The sequence below is a fragment of the Phycodurus eques genome, chromosome 1 (assembly GCF_024500275.1).
Source record: "Phycodurus eques isolate BA_2022a chromosome 1, UOR_Pequ_1.1, whole genome shotgun sequence".
Taxonomy (NCBI): Eukaryota; Metazoa; Chordata; class Actinopteri; order Syngnathiformes; family Syngnathidae; genus Phycodurus; species Phycodurus eques.
In genome coordinates this window covers 15,869,051-15,890,117 of record NC_084525.1, presented here as the reverse complement: position 1 = coordinate 15,890,117, position 21,067 = coordinate 15,869,051, and the positions used below count along the sequence as shown (strand labels likewise).

Below are 21,067 nucleotides of genomic sequence, written 5' to 3'. Positions count from 1 at the left end.
TGGCGGCGTATGGCTATCGTCAGGCCAAGTCGTTGGTCATGGATTATGTCGCCACTACAAGATGTTTTGTCGTTCCCGACAAAATGTTTCAGGCACGATTTAAAATATATGCCGCAAAAGCAAATCGGGCTAATAATGCCTTGATCAGACCTTAGCCCCGTTATTAGCCCGATTTGCTATCGCAGCGGATTTCCCGGCTCAGGCCCGACATATTTTGTTAGGAATGACAAAACATTCCGCAGTGTGACGAAATCCATAACCAACGATTTGGCTCTACAATAAACCTACGATGCCAAAATAAAAAGTCTAGTGCCTGTATCAGACAAATCTGGTCTTTCACGATTGCACTACGTCAGACTACTGTCATAAAATCTTGACGTATCTCGGTCAGACAGTGGTATTCCGATACCACCATATCCCGTCTTTTACGATCACTGGGCTTTATCTTGTCAAATCAAACACTGTCAGAGAGGCGGAACCAGAAAAGGTGTCACCAGTCAACGCGACCGGATACATCCGTTACCATGGCGACGACAACACCAATGTATTGTGCCAATGTATTGTGTGGGGGGTGGGCAAAAGAACAAATTTGAGGATAAACGTGTGGTGGTGGTCACCGGTGCTCGGGAGAGGACGTTCATTCAAGGATTGCTCGAGGAATGTTGTCGTCGTTCTGTTGCGTCATGCTCAAGCTTCGATAAACTTTGGTTTGTGCGCATGAATAAATCCTATTGGTTGATGTCAAGGTGCGCTGTCTGAGGGTTGTCATTGATCTGTCACACTGCACGGAGGATGTATATATATATATATGAAGAAAAAAAAAACACGCTCGAGTTTTCATTTTGGCGTTTTACGGCTAGCTTAGGGCGAAAAAAACGTTTGTAAAGTTTGAAGGCGGCCAGGAGAGCAAGTGCAAGTACCTGTAGTATTCTACGCCAAAGAGTTGTGAGTTTTGCACATATTTAATGACATATATATGCCATTCCATTAAATATTAGTTTTTATAATTGTTTATAATAACTAATAACAATTTAGTAACAAAAAAATTACACAGTATTTCTAAACACAGGAAGAAACCTCTTGTGACACAATTTAAAAAACAAAACAGTACATCCTTCCTCATTTCTCCTGTTTTAATAATTTGATCATAGTCGTTGAGGCCAACAACAATTTCGGTGAATGAATCAGCATATTTTGGTCATTTCCTTCCCTGAATCCCCCACTGTCATGCAAACGGGAAAATGTTGTTTAAAAAAGATGGAGTGAAGAAGTAGGGACAATCAACATTTGGTTTCATGCAGTGAGAAGCGACATTTGGTTGCAGTGTAGTTTTGAAAACAAGGGATGGCACATTTGACCCAAAGTGAAATGGCAACACAATCACTTGGTATTACTGACAGATCAATAATAAATCACGATGTTCCCCTTCCAACATTTATAAATAATCCTTTTGAAAAACAACAAACATCTTCATATACAATATGTTCATACAATTTCGTGCATTATCTCAATGGCCTGACCAGAGTAATAGAAATCATATGCTGAGTAGCTATTCTGTACACACCTCATTTATAGTGGTAATAAATATTTATATGGCATTCATAAATAGAAGGTAGATAAATCACATGAATTCGGGAATACGGCTCATTAAAAAAGCAGATTTTGTCGTGTTGAGAATGAAATGGTTATTTATATACTTGGCACAAGGAGAAGGGTTAAAACAATACAATTTGGGGGTAGAACTCAAGAATTGAGATTGAGAATTTAAAATGAGATTTAAACAACTATAAGGTATGTTGAGGCACACAACGTATTGGCATCAGGCTTCAGGAGCAAGTCTAAAGTGAGGGCACATAAGTGCATCTTGTTTATGTGATCATTACTCTCCAAAAACCTAATATCGTACGAAGAATATTTGTCTTATTTGTAGTCAAAAGTCTTAAAACTGATCTGATGACACTTAAGACTTATCACCGAAAAAAGTAAATTGTTTTTAAAAAATCATTTTTACTTGAAGTAGAAAAAAATATTACTCCACTGGTAAGATTTTTTTCTACTTATATCAAGTAAGAATTAGGTTAAAACAAGTGAAAATTGTCTAAAAAGAAGTTACCTTTTACGTGATGAGTCTCATTCTAATTAGTTTTGACAAGAAATAAGACGGTTGCCGACTGGTTACCACATCTGCCTCACAGTTCTGGGGACCGGGGTTCAATGCCCAGCCCCGCCTGTGTGGAGTTGGCATGTTCTCCCTGTGCCTGGGTGGGTTTTCTCCGGGCACTCCAGTTTCCTCCCACATCCCAAAAACATGCGTACTAGGTTGACTGAGGACTCTAAATTGCCCATAGGTGTGAATGTGAGTGCGAATGGTTGTTTGTTTCTATGTGCCCTGCGATTGGCTGGCGATCGGTTCGGGGTGTGCCCCACCTCCCGCCCGAAGATAGCTGGGATAGGTTCCAGCAGCCCGCGACCCTAGTGAGGAGAAGCGGCTCAGAAAATGGATGGATGGATAGAAATAAGACAGATATTCTTGGTAAGATTTTGAGTGTTTTAAAAAAGGTAATATAAAAAAAAAAAAAAAGGGCAGGGCTGCAATAACGTGCCTTGGTGGAATACAATGTTACAGGTGAGTGGCAGGCAGGCAGGGGGAGGCTGGGCTGAGTGATGTGCCCAACATGGAGGTTATAGTTGCCGAATGGGGGGAAGGTTGAGGGTTTCCAGAGCACTGTGGTAGAGCTCCCGCAAGGCTCTCAAAAGATACAGACGGCAGAACATCTGGTTGAAGAGATGAGGCAACGGCTCCTGGGAGGAAAGACGGCAAAGTGAGTGAAACGTTACAGTAGAAAAAATACAAATTGCACATACAGTGGAACCTTGATAAAACGGACCCCGATATAACAGAAATCGGATAAAACGGACCGTCGGTACTGAACAATGTGTCCAAAAATAGTTTCGATTTGTCACTTAAAATCCCATTGACAGTCTGTTAGTTCCAGAATTGGCCGCTGTTTATTGGCGCTGTGGTGTAATACAGGCAGAGAATGGGATAGACTAAAATTTGAGCAAAACAAAGTTTGAACCACTAACGACCGCAGTGTAGTGCTCATCAAAGGTTGAACTTGATGTGTTGTGTTTTGGCTTTCTATGCGACACTTATTCCAGAGCAGTGGTCTTAACAAGGGATGTTTGGTAGAACATAACTAAAACAATTCATTGAAAAATGCACATATTTGTGTATTTTTATGCTCTGTGTAGCCATAAGATGCCACCCAAACATCCTGCTCCTTTTCAGGCTCCAAAACAGCGAAGGAGTTCATTAACCAGCTTGACAATAACAGGCAGGCGAGGCTCCCTGTGAGGTGGACCAACACGGTCAGGTCGCGGGACTTGACTTTGAAAGTTTCCCGGCCCAATCGGCTATTTTTTTAGACACGTCGCACCGAGAAGCTGTGACAGCTCTGATTAAGGCTGAAACGTCAGCTGCAACTGTTAGCCAGGTAATAGAACTTCTCTTTACCTGAAAGAATATTTGAACACAAGAAATGTGAATCAGCAATAAATAATTAATCAAATCATATAAGATGATGAATGCAATCGATCTACTTTCCTTTTAGCTAGAGCTTTGGCGCCATCTTGTAGCATGTTAGGGCATTAGAGAAAAAGGACAAAAATACACAGAGTGCCAATAGATGAGTTGTTCAGCAAATTGCTGAGGACAGGCTCCATAGGGGAAAAAATCCAAACAGGACAGTCAACTTCTCATTCCTTCGTTGTTCAAATTTATTTTGTTTTCATGTCTTAATAAAACAGTGGTTAACTTGATTTTATGCTTGTCTGATGATTAAATTAACATTCTTAATGTGTAATCACCTGATTACGTCTTCATTGTAAAAAGTTGTTAGTTTTGTATTGTTTTTAATGTCTTAATATAATCTTACAGTGATTGTCTTATTTTTACACTTGTATGACAGTTCTAAATGTTAAAAAGTCAATGCAGAGTTAATAATTTAATAAGTTAATAATAATAATAAGTTAATAATGGTTTTATGAGGCCGACAGTTTTGCCCTGCAATGGATTATTTCTATTTCCATTATTTCTGATGTGGACAATTACATTGTAGAAGAAGAAATGAGGGAACCAAGTGTTTTTAACCTTAGCGATTCCACTGTAGAGTTATATGTGGCAGTCTATGAACTCATTCATGGGAATTCCCTTTAAAGATTACAAACATGGCCTCACCCCCAGGACGTGGACTCTGTTGTAGTAGGAGCTGAAGTCTTTACTGAGAGACACCAGAAACTTGCATATCTGAGCAAGGGGGAAATAAATGAGCAGTTAAGTAAACAAATCGACACACGACGCAAAATGTCATCGCTGGTGTCCCCTGACCTGCTCTGTTTTGAAATTGACTCTAGCCCCTCCCCCTTCACAGTCCAACACTTGTCCTGATTGGTCCAGCAGCTCAGAAAAGGGAATGAGGTAATTGAAGAGGAGGAGCCACTCACCCTGCAAAGCCAAAAACAGGTGCAAGTTCTTTTATAAATAATGAAAGGAACAGTGATATCTAAAAATTTTACTTTTAACTTGAACAAATAACCATTAAATAAAATGGTATCCTGGTACCTCTTCTTTGAGGGAAGAGAAGTCCAGTTTCGAGCCATCAGGGATTTTTGGGTACAAACCTGCAGATAGGCAGGCACATCAAATACATTTAGAAGAACAACCTTTTTGCTTTGCTTTCATGAGAGTTTAGCAAAGGGGGCATATTACGGAAAATATACTTGCTGGTTTGTATACAAATAGGTGTCTGGAGTTCCTGCCCACCCATCAAATGTAAAACTAAACATCCCGGTAAATCTTTTATTTATATTATATATTTCTTTTTTTAAATTATTTTTTTGTAAGACAATAATCCCTCGCTATAACGTGCTTCAGCTATTGCGCATTCAGTGCATCCCAGATTTTTTTATAAATCATTTATATTGCTGATAATTTGCCACATCAGGGGATTTCTTCATTTTTTTTAAAATGTGGTAAAATAAGCATTTTCTAGCCTAAAAAAACAAAAATAAACAAACGGGGGTGGTTCGCACCAACCTAGCAACACAGTCTGCGTTGTTGCGCATTTGCCAGTTTAATGTAGCCACCTGCATGAACAACGATGGAAGAAGCTCCAAAGATAATACAATTTTGATTCAAGGATTATGTTCTCGATGATGTCTGCAAAAAGAGGATGGCAACCTGCATGTCTTATAATTCACGCATTAACGACACAACAACAATGTCGAACATCTGTCACTGCAAAACTCACGACGACAGGTAAGATAATTTAACAGTTTAGCTAGCTGGTCAAAGATTAGGCTTCATGGCTGGTTTGGGACGATTTAAAAATAAAAAATTATGCGATTGTCAATGTTTTAGTACAGCTAAGTAACGTGACTGGGATGGTTGATAATTGTCGGAACCTTTCTTTACGGTTTATAGGCACGCAGAACTCTCTTTTTTTCTCTCTCTCTCATTTACTAATGAGATGAAACGGTGTGAACAGTAGTGCAGAAAGTAGCACCTAAAATATAATGCCAACTGCTGAATGCAGAAGAAGTGAAGCAGCATTGCTAGCGGTCAGTTGTGGAGATTTATTTAAAAAAAATAAAAAATAAAAAAAAAAAATAAAAAGTCGAGGTTTTGTTTTGTTGAGATGTTTGCGGGCCTGATGAAAGAGTCAGTGCTGGAAGACACCAGATGCAGTATAGGTCTGCTGTATCTGGTCACTTTGCATTACGATCACGCCGCATTGAGGCAATCAGCCTGTGGCATTGGCTGGAAGTTATGGAAGCCCAGATTTCCTTGATGCTTGCTGTCAGTTCTTCTTTATTTTTGGGTATGATGCCCCTCATTTTCCTCTTGATAATACCCCATAGATTTTCAATGGGGTTTAGACCCGGCGAGTTGGCTGGCAAGTCAAGCACTGTGATGGTATGGGCATCAAACCAGGTGCTTCTAGTGGTATGGGCAGGGACCAGGTCCTGCTGGAAGATTAAATCTGCATCTCCATTCAGATCCAGATGCAGAAGGAATCATGAAGTCCTCTAAAACATTCTTGTAGACTCTTGTGGTGACCTTCGATTTAAGAAAACAGACTTTACCAACACCTGCACTGGACATTGCACCCCAAATCATGACTGACTGTGGATATTTCACACTGGACCCCAAGCAGCTTGGATTCTGTTCTTCACCCGTCTTCCTCCAAACCCTTGGACCTCGATTCCCGAATGAAAGGCACACTTTATTTTCAGCGGAAAAGAGGACCTGGGACCACTGGCCAAGAGTCAGGCCTTCTTCTCCTTGGCCCAGCTGAGACAATTCTTACGTTGGCTCATGCTCAGAAGTGGCTTGACCCGAGGAACCTGACAGTTGTAGCCTATCTCCCGGATGTGTCTGATTGTGGTGGTTTTTGAACCCGTGACTCACGCCTCATTCCTCTCTTTCTGGATATCTGCTAGATTCTTGAATCTTCTCTGTTTGATAATCCGCTGAAGCCCATGGTCATCTCTTTTGCTGGTCCATCGTCTCCTGACACATTTTGTCCTTCCACTAGACTTTCCATTGATATGCTTTGACAAAGCAATCTGTGAACAGAACAGCCTCCTTAACGTTCTGTGGCTTACCCATGCTACGGAGGGTATCAATGATGGTCTTCTGGCCAGTTGTCAAATCTGCAGTCTTCCCCATATTGAAGCCAACTGAGACAATTGAACCAAACTTAAGCAATTTAATGACACCTGCAGAAACCTGTGCAGGCGTTTTGAGTTTAGTAGATGATTAGTGTGTGACACTCAGTTTAAAACATTTATGGCCTGCAAAAGTTGGGCTGATTTCTTCACAGTATTCTATTTTTTTTAAATCCCGATTTCGTGGGTTTTATGAGCTGGAAGCCTAAATTATGTAAAAATAACCAAAATAAATACTTGAAATAGTTTAAATTGTGGGCCCTGAATCTATAATCTATTAAAGATTAACTTTTTGAATGGAATTATGGAGATTAATCAACTTTTCCATGATATTAAATTTTTTTGGAAAGGGTCTGTATTGTGGGGTTTGTCTGGAACCTAACCCACCGATAAATGAGTATGCCTATTTTCGAAAATCTATCTGTGAGTTAGGCGGCATGGTGACCGACTGGTTGGCACATCTGCCTCACAGTTCTGGGGAACGGGGTTCAAATCCCGGGCCCCGCCTGTGTGGAGTTTGCATGTTCTCCCCGTGCCTACGTGGGTTTTCTCCGGGTAATCCGGTTTCCTCCCGCATCCCAAAGACATGCAGGGTATGTTAATTGAATACACCAACTTGCCCGTAGGTGTGAATGTGTGTGCGAATGGTTGTTTGTTTCTATGTGCCCTGCGATTGGCTGGCAACCAGTTCAGGGTGTACCCCGCCTCTCGCCCGAAGATTGCTGGGATAGGCTACAGCACAGCAATAGGCTCATTGCCACTTCCTGCTCCACCAGACTTGCCTCTGCTCTCTCTTCTCATCTCTATCCTTAATCACCCTAACCTGCTGCACATCCTTCCCATCTCGATCCCTCTGTTTGGCTACCCTGGATAGATCCTTTTCTCCTTCTTTAGTGTCAAACCTGGCATATATGTCATCATATGCCTCTTGTTTGGCTTTTGCCACCTCTCCCTTTGCCCTATGTCGCATCTCAATGTATTCCTTTCGCCCACTTCTTAGCTAACCTTTTTCCTTGTATGATTTCCTGTACTGTGAGGTTCCACCACCAAGTATCCTTCTCTCCTTTCCTGCCAGAAGATACACCAAGTACTCTCCTGCCTGCCTCTCTGATCACCTTGGCTGTAGTGGTCCAGTCTTCTGGAAGCTCTTCCTGTCCACCGAGAGCCTGTCTCACCTCTTCCCGAAAAGCTGCACAACACTCGTCCTGTCTCAGCTTCCACCACATGGTTCTCTGCTCTGCCTTTGTCTTCCTAATCTTCCTCCCCACCACCAGAGTCATCTTACACACCATCATCCTATGCTGTCTAACCACATTCTCACCTACCACTACCTTACAGTCGGTACCCTCCTTCAGATTACATCGTCTGCACAAGATCCACCTGCGTGCTTCTACCTCCGCTCTTGTAGGTCACCCTATGTTCCTGCCTCTTCTGGAAAAAAGTGCATTTGCATCCTTTTTGCAAAGTCTACCACCATCTGTCCCTCTAACTTCCTTTCCTGGATGCCGTACTTACCCTTCACTTCTTCATCACCCCTATTTCCTTCACCAACATGTCAATTACAATCTGGACCAATCACAACTCTCTCTCTGTCTGGGATGCTAAGAACTACTTCGTCTAGCTCCTTCCAGAATTTCGTTTCACCTCTAGGTCACATCCTACCTGTGGGGCATAGCTACGAATCACATTAAACATAACACCCTCAATTTCAAGTTTCAGCCTCATCACTCGATCTGATACTGTTTTCACCTCCAAGACATTCTTAGCCAACTTTTCTTTTAAAATAACCCTGACTCCATTTCTCTTCCCATCTACACCATGGTAAAAAAATTTAAACCCTGCCCCTAAACGTCTAGCCTTACTGCCTTTCCACCTGGTCTCCTGGACAGACAATATATCAACCTTTCTCCTAATCATCATGTCAACCAACTCCCGAAATGTTCCTGTCATAGTCCCAACATTCAAAGTCCCCACATGCAGTTCTAGGCTCTGTGCTTTCCTCTTCTCTTTCTGCCGAAGAACCCACTTTCCACCTCTTCTTCTTCAACTTCGTCCCACATTAGCTGAATTTGCGGACGTTGTTAACCCAGGCCACGACCGATCCGGTATGGAATTCTTTGGCTGAACGCTCATAGTTGTTTGGCAATATTTTAAGCCCCCTAAATAACAAATAAATAACATGAATAAAAAGTGATTATTGGTTATATTCAGCTCAGTCAAATAACCACGTGTCTGACCATGTGTCTGACCATAACAACAGCTTTCGTGCCATCCATCTTATTAACCGCACATCCTCACTAGGGTCGCGGGCCGCTGGAGCCTATCCCAGCTATCTTCAGGCGGGGTACACCCTGAACCGGTCGCCAGCCAATTGCAGGGCACATAGAAACAAACAACCATTCGCACTCACATTCATACCTACGGGCAATTTAGAGTCGTCAATCAACCTACCACGCATGTTTTTGGGATATGGGAGGAAACCGGAGTGCCCGGAGAAACCCCACCCAGGCAGGGGAAGAACATGCAAACTCCACACAGGCGGGGCTGGGATTTGAACCCCGGTCCCCAGAACTGTGAGGCAGATGTACTAACCAGTGGTCCCCCGTGCCGGATATATATGGTGTGTGGATATATATGGTGTGTGTATATATAATATATATATATATATATAATATATATATATATATATATATATATATATATTTTATATATATATATATATATATATATATATATATATATATATTTTATATATATATATATATATATATATAAAATAGTATATCTAAAGTACACAGCCCAAATTGCCCAACACTGATCATTCCTCAGGCCTCTTATCTAAAGAAGAAGTAGAGGATTCTAAAGAAGTAGAGAAGTAAGAATTTGTGTTAATTTGGATTCTCTGGTCACTGAACATTATGTTGTAACGCATGTACCGCATGTATTGTCGAATCGCTTATTTGGTTTGACTTCCTCTGCGTTTCAACATCGAGCGAACTGTTTTGTCGATTCAAACTCTCGACTCTCACCTTTTTCCACTCCTCGGTCGTAGCTGTCGAACAGCGTGTGCAGTCTGGCACAGTTGTACATCACAAACACGCCGCCTCTCGGCCCTTTGGTGGAAACGCCCCCTTCTCTCTGGACATCCAGAGTGACCTGAACAGACAGGCTTGTAATGTCTCTCACTACTTCTTGTGTATTGATTTTCAAAGCATATTTGGAAACTTTGAGTCAAAATGGACACCATACGCCTCACTATAAGGCAGTGGAACCATAGGATTTCACCCAGCTACTCGGGTAATGATACACAAAAGGCCATTTCCATCAAATATTGTTCACAAATTTTCTTTGTCGAGATAATCCATCCCACCTCACGTGTGGCATATCAAGATAGTGATTCGACAGCATGATTATTGCACAGGTGTGCCTTTCACTGGCCACAATAAAAGACCACTCTGAAATGTGCATTTTTGCTTTATTGTGGGAATCTGGGGGGGGGGGGGGAGTCAGAAACCCAGTCAGTATCTGGTGTGACCACCATTTGCCTTACGCAGTGGAACACAACTCCTTCGAAAAGAGTTGATCAGGTTGTTGAATGTGGCCTGTGGAATGTTGGTCCACTCCTCTTCAATGGCTATGCGAAGTTGCTAGATATTGGCAGGAAATGGAACACGCCGTCATATACGCCGATCCAGAGAATCCCAAACATGCTCAATGGGTGACATGTCCGGGGAGTATGCTGGCCCTGCAAGAGCTGGGATGTTTTCAGCTTCCAGGAATTGTGTACAGATCCTTGCAACATGGAGCCGTGCATTATCATGCTGCAACATGAGGTGATGGTCGTGGATGAATGGCACAACAATGGGCCTCAGGATCTCGTCACGGTATCTCTGTGCATTCAAAATCCCATCAATAAAATGCACCTGTGTTCGCTGCCCATAACACGCCTGCCCATGCCATAACCCTACCGCCACCATGGGCCACTCGATCCACAACATTGACATCAACAAACTGCTCACCCACACGACGCCATCTGCCCTGAACAGTGAAAACCGGGATTCATCCGTGAAGAGAACACCTTTCCAACGTGCCAGATGCCATCGAATGTGAGCTTTCGCCCACTCAAGTCGGTTACGACGACGAACTGCAGTCAGCTCGAGACCCCAGTGAGGATGACGAGCCTGCAGATGAGCTTCCTTGAAACGGTTTCTGACAGTTTGTGCAGAAATTCTTTTGTTAAGCAAACCGATTGTTGCAGCAGCTGTCCGGGAGGCTGATCTCAGACAATCTTGGAGGTGAACATGCTGGATGTGGAGGTCCTGGGCTGGTGTGGTTACACGTGGTCTGCGGTTGTGAGGCCGGTTGGATGTATTGTCAAATTGTCTGAAACGTCTTTGGAGACGGCGTGTGGTAGAGAAATGAACATTAAATTCATGGACAACAGCTCTGGTGGACATTCCTGCAACCAGCATGCCAACTGCACGCTCCCTCAAAACTTCCGACATCAGTGCCATTGTGCTGTGTGATAAAACTCCACATTGAACCATAACCAATTTAAGATGGTGCCTACCAGTGTGGTCGCCTCGGTAACGCGCTCTCTCGTATTGTCTTTGTTTTTGTGTTTTTCGTCCGTCTTTGGAGACCTTATACGACTCACATACACAAGGGGAGACCTGCTTACCAACAAGGAGGCTACTCCGGACTTTCTGTCACCAACTTTCGAAGATCCGCTCAGTTTTTTTCCCCGAGTTACTCACCGGAGCGGCGTCTGCGGTTTTCGGCCCATGGAGACTGAAGCGGCGCCACAGAGGGAAACGAGCCGGCATTCAGGTGAAACTCCGCAAGAGAGGACACAGATTGGCGTTTCCGTCGATCCACCTCGCGAATGTACGCTCCCTACCCAACAAAATGGACGAGCTTCATCTTCTGTTAAAGACCAGTAAAGACTTCGGACGTTCTGCGGCCATGTGCTTCACGGAGACCTGGCTTTGCGACGCCGTACCTGATGGCGCCGTCATGCTTCCCGGCTTCAACATTCATCGAGCGGACCGCGACATGGAATCATCGGGGGAAAACAAAGGGCGGCGGGATATGCCTCCATATCAACGAAAAATGGTGTACGGACGTCACGGTGCTCAGCACACACTGCAGCCCGCATTTGGAGTCGCTGTTTTTTAACTGTAAACCATTCTACTCGCCACGTGAGTTTGCATCGTTCATACTGGCTGGAGTCTATATTACGCCTCAAGCTAACACGAACGCCGCATTGCTAACACTCGCCGAACAAGTCAAGGAAATTGAAAAAAAAGACCCGGACTCACCCCTCATTATTCTCGGGGACTTTAACAAAGCTAAACTCAACAACAAACTCCCTAAATACAAGCAGCACATCGACTGTCCTACCAGGGAAAATAATACTTTAGACCACTGCTACACTACGGTAAAAAACGCATACCGTGCTATACCTCGTGCAGCCCTGGGCTCGTCTGATCACTGCTTAATTCACTTAATACCGACGTACAGGCAAGAACTTAAATGTGCGAAGCCTACAGTGAAAACAGTCAAAAAGTGGACCAATGAAGCCAAGATGGAACTTCAAAGCTGTTTAGACTGCACAGACTGGAGTGTCTTTGAAAATTCAGCTGGCAGCCTGGATGAATATACGGACACTGTCACATCCTATATCAGTTTCTGTGAAGAGGTTTGTGTACCAACAAAATCATTTCGGACATTCAACAACAACAAGCCGTGGTTCACTGCTAAACTTAAGCAGCTCCGCCAAGCTAAGGAGGACGCATATCAGAGCGGGGACAGGGCCCTGTATAATCGAGCTAGAAACCAGTTTACTAAAGAAATTAACATTGCAAAGAGGATCTATGCAGCAAAGTTGGAAAAACAGTTTAGCGCAAACGACTCTAAATCAGTCTGGCATGCATTCCAATCGCTGACTGATTACAAGCGACAATCCCCCCAAGCTGCGAACAATAGCACACTAGCCAACGACTTGAATACCTTCTACTGCAGATTTGAAAAGGACAGTTTCACACCACACACCTACCCGGCCGCACCCGCGACCACAACCACACCTCTGACTTCTGCGTTAACCATCCATGAACAGGATGTGAGACGCATCTTCAAACAACAGAAGAATTAACAAAGCAGCAGGCCCGGACCATGTGTCCCCATCCTGCCTCAAAGTCTGCGCGGACCAGCTCGCTCCAGTCTTCACTCAGATCTTCAACAGATCTTTGGAAATGTGCGAAGTTCCATCCTGTTTCAAACGCTCCACCATCATTCCAGTCCCCAAGAAACCTGCAATCTCGGGTCTGAATGACTACAGGCCTGTCGCTTTGACATCTGTGGTCATGAAGTCCTTTGAACGTCTCGTGCTGGACCACCTCAAGAGTGTCACAGGTCCCCTGCTGGACCCCCTGCAGTTTGCCTACCAAGCGAACAGGTCTGCGGATGATGCAGTCAACATGGGACTGCACTTCATCCTAGAACACCTCGACAGTGCAGGGACCTACGCGAGGATCCTGTTCGTGGACTTCAGCTCAGCGTTCAACACCATCATCCCTGAACTCCTTTCAACCAAGCTTCTCCAGCTCAGCGTCTCACCTGCCATCTGCCAGTGGATTTACAGCTTTCTGACGGGCAGGACACAGCAGGTCAGGCTGGGGGAGGCCACCTCATCCACACGTAGCATCAGCACTGGGGCGCCCCAAGGTTGTGTCCTCTCTCCGCTGCTCTTCTCTCTCTACACGAACGACTACACCTCAGCGAACCCGACTGTCAAACTCCTGAAGTTTGCAGATGACACCACTGTCATCGGCCTCATCAAGGACGGTGACGAGTCTGCATATCGACAGGAAGCGGAGCGGCTGGAGCTGTGGTGCGGCCGACACAACCTGGAGCTGAACACGCTCAAGACTGTAGAGATGATCATGGACTTCAGGAGGCATCCTTCGCCACAGCTGCCCCTCACGTTGTCCAGCTGCCTTGTGTCAACCGTCGAGACCGTCAAGTTCCTGGGAATTACAATCTCTCAGGACCTGAAGTGGGCGACCAACATCAACTCCGTCCTCAAAAAGGCCCAGCAGAGGATGTAATTCCTGCGGCTTCTGAGAAAGCACGGCCTGCCACCGGAGCTGCTGAGACAGTTCTACACAGCGGTCATCGAATCAGTCCTGTGTTCTTCCATCACAGTCTGGTTTGGTGCTGCTACAAAAAAGGACAAACTCCGACTGCAACGGACAATCAAAACTGCTGAAAGGATTGTCGGTACCCCACTACCCACCCTTGAGGACTTGCACGCTGCCAGAACTAAGACAAGGGCATGCAAAATCCTCTCGGACCCTCCGCACCCCGGTCACCAGCTCTTCCAGCTCCTTCCCTCAGGTAGGCGCTACCGATCAATGCAAACTAGAACTAGTAGACATTCCAACAGCTTCTTCCCTCTTGTGATCAACTTCTTAAACACCTAACCTATAATTCCATTATAATAAGATGGCAATTTTTTGACTTGAGTTCGTTGTCACATTTCTGTGGGGCCAATTATGTATTACTTGTGCACTCACTGTGGTTGTCTCGCCATGCTGCACTATTTGCATATACTGGCCACTCATGCCAGAGTAGCATCTGCTCCATTTGCACACTGATTGAGGAGTATCTGTAACATTTGCACAACCAACATTGTCCCAGATGATCGCACTACTCGTCACTTTAAACCGCATACACTCCTTGAAGTCTCAGCGCCCTTTGCACAATGGTCATTGCACCGGACTATTGTAATATTAGTCATTCGAACTGCTCTAAGTGCTAGAGGACTCTGCATCTTTTTGCACAATTGTTTTTTGTCAATGTCTTTATGTCTCCAAAGTGTTCTGTAAATTGACTGTCTGTTGTACTAGAGCGGCTCCAACGACCGGAGACAAATTCCTTGTGTGTTTTGGACATACTTGGCAAATAAAGATGATTCTGATTCTGATTTCAGAGTGGCCTTTTATTGTGGCCAGCCTATGGCACACCTGTGCCATAATCATACTGTCTAATCAGCATCTTGATATGCCACACCTGTGAGGTGGGATGGATTATCTCGACAAAGGAGAAATGCTCACTAACACAGATTTAGACAGATTTGTGAACAATATTTGAGGGAAATGGCCTTTTGTGTATGTAGAAAAAGTTTTAGAAAGTTTTTAAAAGTTTTTCTGAAAAATGGGAGCAAAAACAAAAGTGTTGCGTTTATATTTTTGTTCAGTGTATAATTAGGCCACCTTCCCCATTTGAAAATGTCAGAATGAAATCCCCAGTATTTTGGATTTTATATACCCTGTGAGGACATCATGTTTCTCAGATGAGCGGCAAAAATGTACCAGATTATATATAAATTTGTAAAATTGTACATTACACATCATACACTGTAGTACATTCAGTATATCATAAATATACTAAGGCTGCAGCTATCGAACATTTTAGGATTTTAGTAAAATTTATATAAAATAATCGGTATTCAGATAAAATATATTTTTGCTTCGTTAAAAAGCAATTATGAATACACCCCAAAAAAATAAGACATTACGTTTAAAATGACTGACCAATTGTTTTTTTCTTTGGAGATAATGAACTGATCTTAAATTCCCAATGAATCGTAAACTGTATTTTCTTGTTGAGAAATATGTTCAGTAAGCCAATTTGAAACACAAATAAGAATAAAACACATACTGTGCCGTGAAAAAGTGTTGCCCTTCTTCACAAATTATATTTTTGCATAGTTTTCACACTTTAATGTATAAGATCATCAAACAAACCCTAAATAACAGATTAATATAACCCAAGTGAACTTAAACGGCTGTTTTTAAATGGTAATTTCATTTGTTAAGAAAAAAAAACTATTCCAAGTTTCCTGGCCAACCAAAACCTAATAACTGGTTGGGCCTCAGCAGCAACAACTGAAATCAAGTGTATGGAAGATGAATGAATGAATGAAAGGTATGGAGGTAATCACGCATGGGGTATGATCACTGAAAAGTAACCAAAAATTGTGATTAGCCACAAATAATTCATTATTTAACAAGGGGGGTAATTACCTTTTCACACAGGCCCAGGTAACTTTGAGTAGTTCTTTTTCCTTAATAAATTAAATCATTTAAAAACAGAATTTTATGTTCACTTGGGTTATATTTGTCTGATATTTACATTTGTTTGATGATCTCAAACAAAGTGGGAAAACTATGCAAAAAGATAATTTGTGAAGAGGGCCAAATACATTTTCACGGCACAGTATATGTGTTTTATTCTTATTTGTGTTTGAAATTGCCTCACTGTAAAATATTTCTTGGCAAGAAAATAAAAGTTTGCTGCACCTTTGCCACTCATAATTTTTTTTCACCTACGGTACTTGACTCAAAATGTAGCCACTTGCAGATACGATACTAGTACACTGGCGATGTGTCTCACAGTGGATAAATCACCAAGCAAAACTGTCCCTTGACAAGTAACCACCCTGAATGAAGTCACGTTATAGTCGCACACATACTCGTCAATAAACTAGCCACAAATCCGCCAATAGTCATAATTAATAGAAACCTTAGCCTCAGGGCTAACGTTACGTTAGTAAATTTCATTATCGTTAAACTCACTGATTTGCATGACATTCATCTTGGCTCCACATTTTGTGTCTTGAGAGATGTGTCGCGTCACCGGTGTTCGCCTTTCTGCTCAGTCTGAAATGATCCCATATAGCCGGGCTGCTAAAACGCGCTGGCGTATCTATTGTGTTTTCTATTCAAGTCTATGTATTGCTGTTTGCACTCTGAAATAACTCCACCAACCCCTCTCCAATGTGCAGTTGATGCCGCTCAACTCGAGTGTACCACTGACATATTGTTAAATAAAGATATGCCTACACCTTGACGGAACGTTGCCTTTTGAACCGCGTGTACACAGCATTCAAAAAGCAGTGTAAAAAGGCTTTTCCGCATGCACTTTGTGTGTCTTGTCCGCTGTCGAACCCCTGCGACTGCCTCACCAAACCCCTGGGGTTCCATCCAACCCAGGTTAAGAAACACTGCCTTACACCTATGTCGCTGTATCGACTTATTTTTGGGGGGCTAAAAAAATGTGCATTATACAGGACAAATTACGGTAACTAAAATAATAAGATAAAAACGTATGAATAATATAAGATAACATCTAAGTTCAGTGTAAATAGTGCTACAGTACTTCAAGTACTTCAAATACAAATTAAATAGAGTAAGGTTCCTCACACAGAGTGAATGTTTTAATTTTGTGGTCTGACTGTCAATTAAGATGCTCGTGTGTGTGTGTGTGTGTGTGTGTGTGTGTGTGCGCACGCACTATGCTGAGCACTGCATTTCTGTTATCATTTTGATTTGAGTTTTTATTTTGTTTCAACAAGGAATTTCACATTTTATTTTGAGCAGATTTTAAGAATACATAAACTTCCTAGTACTAATTATTGTCAAAATTCCAAGGATTTCTTTTTCTGAATGCCCATTAAAATAATTATAATCTCTCAGTAGCTGTATGAAACACGCTTGATCGTGTTTTGGTCTCACCGGACTGGTGTGAACTGTTGAGAGAAGCTCAAATCTGATGGTAGCAGAGCTCATAACCCTGATGATGTCATCCCATGTCTGACCTACAAGAGGTGAAGGAAAAATGCAAGTACTCACTGTAACTAACATTAATAATGAATGTTATTAGTCATGCACAAGCACACAGGCGCACGTGTACACACACACACACACACACATATATATATATATATATATATATATATATATATATATATATATATACACACACACACCTTCTACTTGATCTCCATACTTCATCTCCGATGCCTCCTTCATTTGACCTCTTCTAAGCCTGTTGGAAGGAAAATAGGAAAAAAGAACAAACTCTAATGTAGAAAAGTAGCACAAATTCCCGAAAGCGTCCTGTCAAAGGAGTTTAACACTATGTGTATGTTACTGAAGGAAGAAAAAAAATTAGGACAGAATGTGAGATGAGGAGGAGGAGAGGGAACACTTGATGAAGATGACAGTTCATCTTACTGCAGGTACTGTGCAGAGGAGAGTTGATAAGCAGGAGTCTTGACAGGCCCACACACCAGATGCCTCTGCAAATACCCAAGAAGGCCAGTTAAAAATAGTAACACAACCAATTGTGCACGCATGTGTGCGTGTGGTTACCTGTATGTGTGTCGCCCCACTGGCTCTCCAGAGCATCGCTATCTGCTGCTGGCGGAACTCATCCTGGCAGGAAGTCACGTGCAAGGCCGTTACCATGGCAACCTGCGAAACATTATCACGTGTAGAAATCTTTCATTCATTGCTCTGTTGTGGGCCATTGCATTTCATAAGCCATGTGTCTCTGTGATCACGTGCGCGCTTGTCTTACGGTGCAGTCAGCTGTGGCGAGGTCCAGTTGTGCCAGATGGGAAACGCTGTCTCTGTGGACTGAACGCACATCCACCAATAATCTGTTAGCCGCAAATATGGACTAAAGAACACACTACTTAATTAACTAATCAGTCTTGGGTTAGGTCAGACCCTTTAGTTCAATCTGAATCATCATCTCATCAAGACATTTGGACGACTATCGTATGGTTCCATTTCATGTTCTCCCTATGCTTGTGTGGGTTTTGTTAGATTTGTGAAGACTCTCAATGATCCATATGCGTGAATGTAAGTGAGAATGCTTGTTTGTTTATATGTTCCCTGTGATTGGCTAGTGCCCAGTCCAGGATGTAGCCCACCTGTGACCCAAAGTCAGCTGGGATGGGCACCAGTTCACCAGCAACCCTAATGAGGATAAGACAATAGGAAATGGATGAATACTTCCAACTTTGTGCGGACAGTTGGGGCAGGGGTGTCAAACTCATTTTTGTCACGGGCCACACTGTTGGTACGTTTTCCCTCAGAGGGCTGTTATGACCGGGAAATCACCTAAATGTTTCATCGCCTGATCAATGTATTATACTGTATATACACAACAAAATGATGGATAACTAGTTTTTAAATCAGAAGTCAAGAATAATAGTTTCTTCAACTATTGTTCAAGTTACTCTACACGAACGACTGCACCTCAGCGAACCCGACTGTCAAGCTCCTGAAGTTTGCAGATGACACCACTGTCATCGGCCTCATCAAGGACGGTGACGAGTCTGCATATCGACAGGAAGCGGAGCGGCTGGAGCTGTGGTGCGGGCGACACAACCTGGAGCTGAACACGCTCAAGACGGTAGAGATGATCGTGGATTTCAGGAGGCATCCTTCGCCACAGCTGCCCCTCAAGTTGTCCAGCTGCCTTGTGTCAACCGTCGAGACCTTCAAGTTCCTGGGAATTACAATCTCTCAGGACCTGAAGTGGGCGAACAACATCAACTCCGTCCTCAAAAAGGCCCAGCAGAGGATGTAATTCCTGCGGCTTCTGAGAAAGCACGGCCTGCCACCGGAGCTGCTGAGACAGTTCTACACAGCGGTCATCGAATCGGTCCTGTGTTCTTCCATCACAGTCTGGTTTGGTGCTGCTACAAAAAAGGACAAACTCCGACTGCAACGGACAATCAAAACTGCTGAAAGGATTGTCGGTACCCCCCTACCCACCATTGAGGACTTGCACGCTGCCAGAACTAAGACAAGGGCGTGCAAAATCCTCTCGGACCGTCCGCACGCCCGGTCACCAGGCTCTTCCAGCTCCTTCCCTCAGGTAGGCGCTACCGATCAACGCAAACTAGAACTAGTAGACATTCCAACAGCTTCTTCCCTCTTGCGATCAACTTCTTAAACACCTAACCTATAATTCCATTACAACAAGCTGGCAATTTTTTGACTTGAGTTCGTTGTCACATTTCTGTGGGGCCAATTATGTATTACTTGTGCACTCACTGTAGTTGTCTCGCCATGCTGCACTATTTGCATATACTGGCCACTCATGCCAGAGTAGCATCTGCTCCATTTGCACACTGATTGAGGAGTATCTGTAACATTTGCACAACCGACATTGTCCCAGATGATCGCACTACTCGTCACTTTAAACCGCATACACTCCTTGAAGTCTCAGCGCCCTTTGCACAATGGTCATTGCACCGGACTATTGCAATATTAGTCGTTCGAACTGCTCTAAGTGCTAGAGGACTCTGCATCTTTTTGCACAATTGTTTTTTGTCAATGTCTTTATGTCCCCAAAGTGTTCTGTAAATTGACTGTTTGTTGTACTAGAGCGGCTCCAACTACCGGAGACAAATTCCTTGTGTGTTTTGGACATACTTGGCAAATAAAGATGATTCTGATTCTGATTCTGAAGTTACTGTAAAATCGGGGTTTGGTAACAACAACAAAAATGCCTGGAGTATCTCAACGTTATTTATTTATTACATATTACGATTTGAAATTTTGGTACAGATATCAGCAAGACTCATGGAAGTTGATGCAAATGATTTGCTTTAGGGTTTTACTGTTGATTATATGTGGACCCCAGGAAGAGAGCAAACTGCTATGGCACTAGCTAATAGGGATGTCGGCAGCAGCTGCTGCTTGAGACAGTCATTCATATTTTCACCATAATACTTTGCCCACAACACCAAAAAAGTCAATATCCAAAGTAGTTTAGCATATGATCACCAGCACTTGCTGAAATTGCAATCATCCAGCAATTTTGGTTTGTAACTACGACGGTTGCCGCCGAGTAAACTAAACTAGCTACCTTTAAACAACAGACAACAGCAGGGTGTGCTTGAGCCATCTCACTTTCCGGATCACACTGAGATAAATCACGTTGTCAGATTTACTTCAAACTTCTCAGAAAACAGGAATAATAATCGTGAATCACGTCCATATAGTTTTCTATTGTGCCTGAATCCTATAAACGTGTGATTTTCGACACCGAAGAACACTTTTTGGAGTTGGAGTTGCACCGTAACAACAACGAGGAACATTTTCATCTTTATCAAAACTTTAAATAAACACTAACGTAACGTAGAAAACGTTAAAGAAAACTCACCCTATAAGAATCTGTAAAGTATTCCAGTTGACGTCATTGCCTACGATCAAATGAGCGGTCCGTTCTTTTCGTCGCTTTCGTTTGCCAGTCACTTTCACTCTTTGGAGTCACATTTGCGCTGACACAACCAGGCGTGTTTTAGCAATGCTTCCTCATTCAATCAAAAACAAACAGAGCTTGCAAAATTAGCAGTAACAGTTATTTGTACTTAAAACGCATGAGCATCAATTAATAAGTAGCAATATTGTTCCTTTGAAACTAATACCTATGTAACGGAAGCAAGCTAGGCTTTGCGGGTGTGCGT

General features: G+C 43.0%; 1 protein-coding gene across 2 annotated transcripts in view; it reads right to left on the bottom strand.

Moving 5' to 3' along the window:
• Positions 1-936: 936 nt before the first annotated feature.
• The window catches only part of dalrd3 (DALR anticodon binding domain containing 3), a 32,964-nt gene continuing 12,833 nt past the window's right edge, over positions 937-21,067 (bottom strand). For both annotated transcript variants that reach the window (XM_061680355.1, XM_061680348.1), the window contains 10 exons: positions 18,160-18,218; positions 17,952-18,053; positions 17,814-17,878; positions 17,567-17,625; positions 17,313-17,395; positions 9,762-9,888; positions 4,625-4,683; positions 4,391-4,507; positions 4,241-4,309; positions 937-2,802 (listed from right to left, as the gene is read on the bottom strand). In XM_061680355.1, coding sequence (XP_061536339.1) covers positions 2,683-2,802; positions 4,241-4,309; positions 4,391-4,507; positions 4,625-4,683; positions 9,762-9,888; positions 17,313-17,395; positions 17,567-17,625; positions 17,814-17,878; positions 17,952-18,053; positions 18,160-18,218 — 860 coding nt within the window. In that variant the 3' untranslated portion in view covers positions 937-2,682. The remainder of the gene's footprint in view (positions 2,803-4,240; positions 4,310-4,390; positions 4,508-4,624; positions 4,684-9,761; positions 9,889-17,312; positions 17,396-17,566; positions 17,626-17,813; positions 17,879-17,951; positions 18,054-18,159; positions 18,219-21,067) is intronic.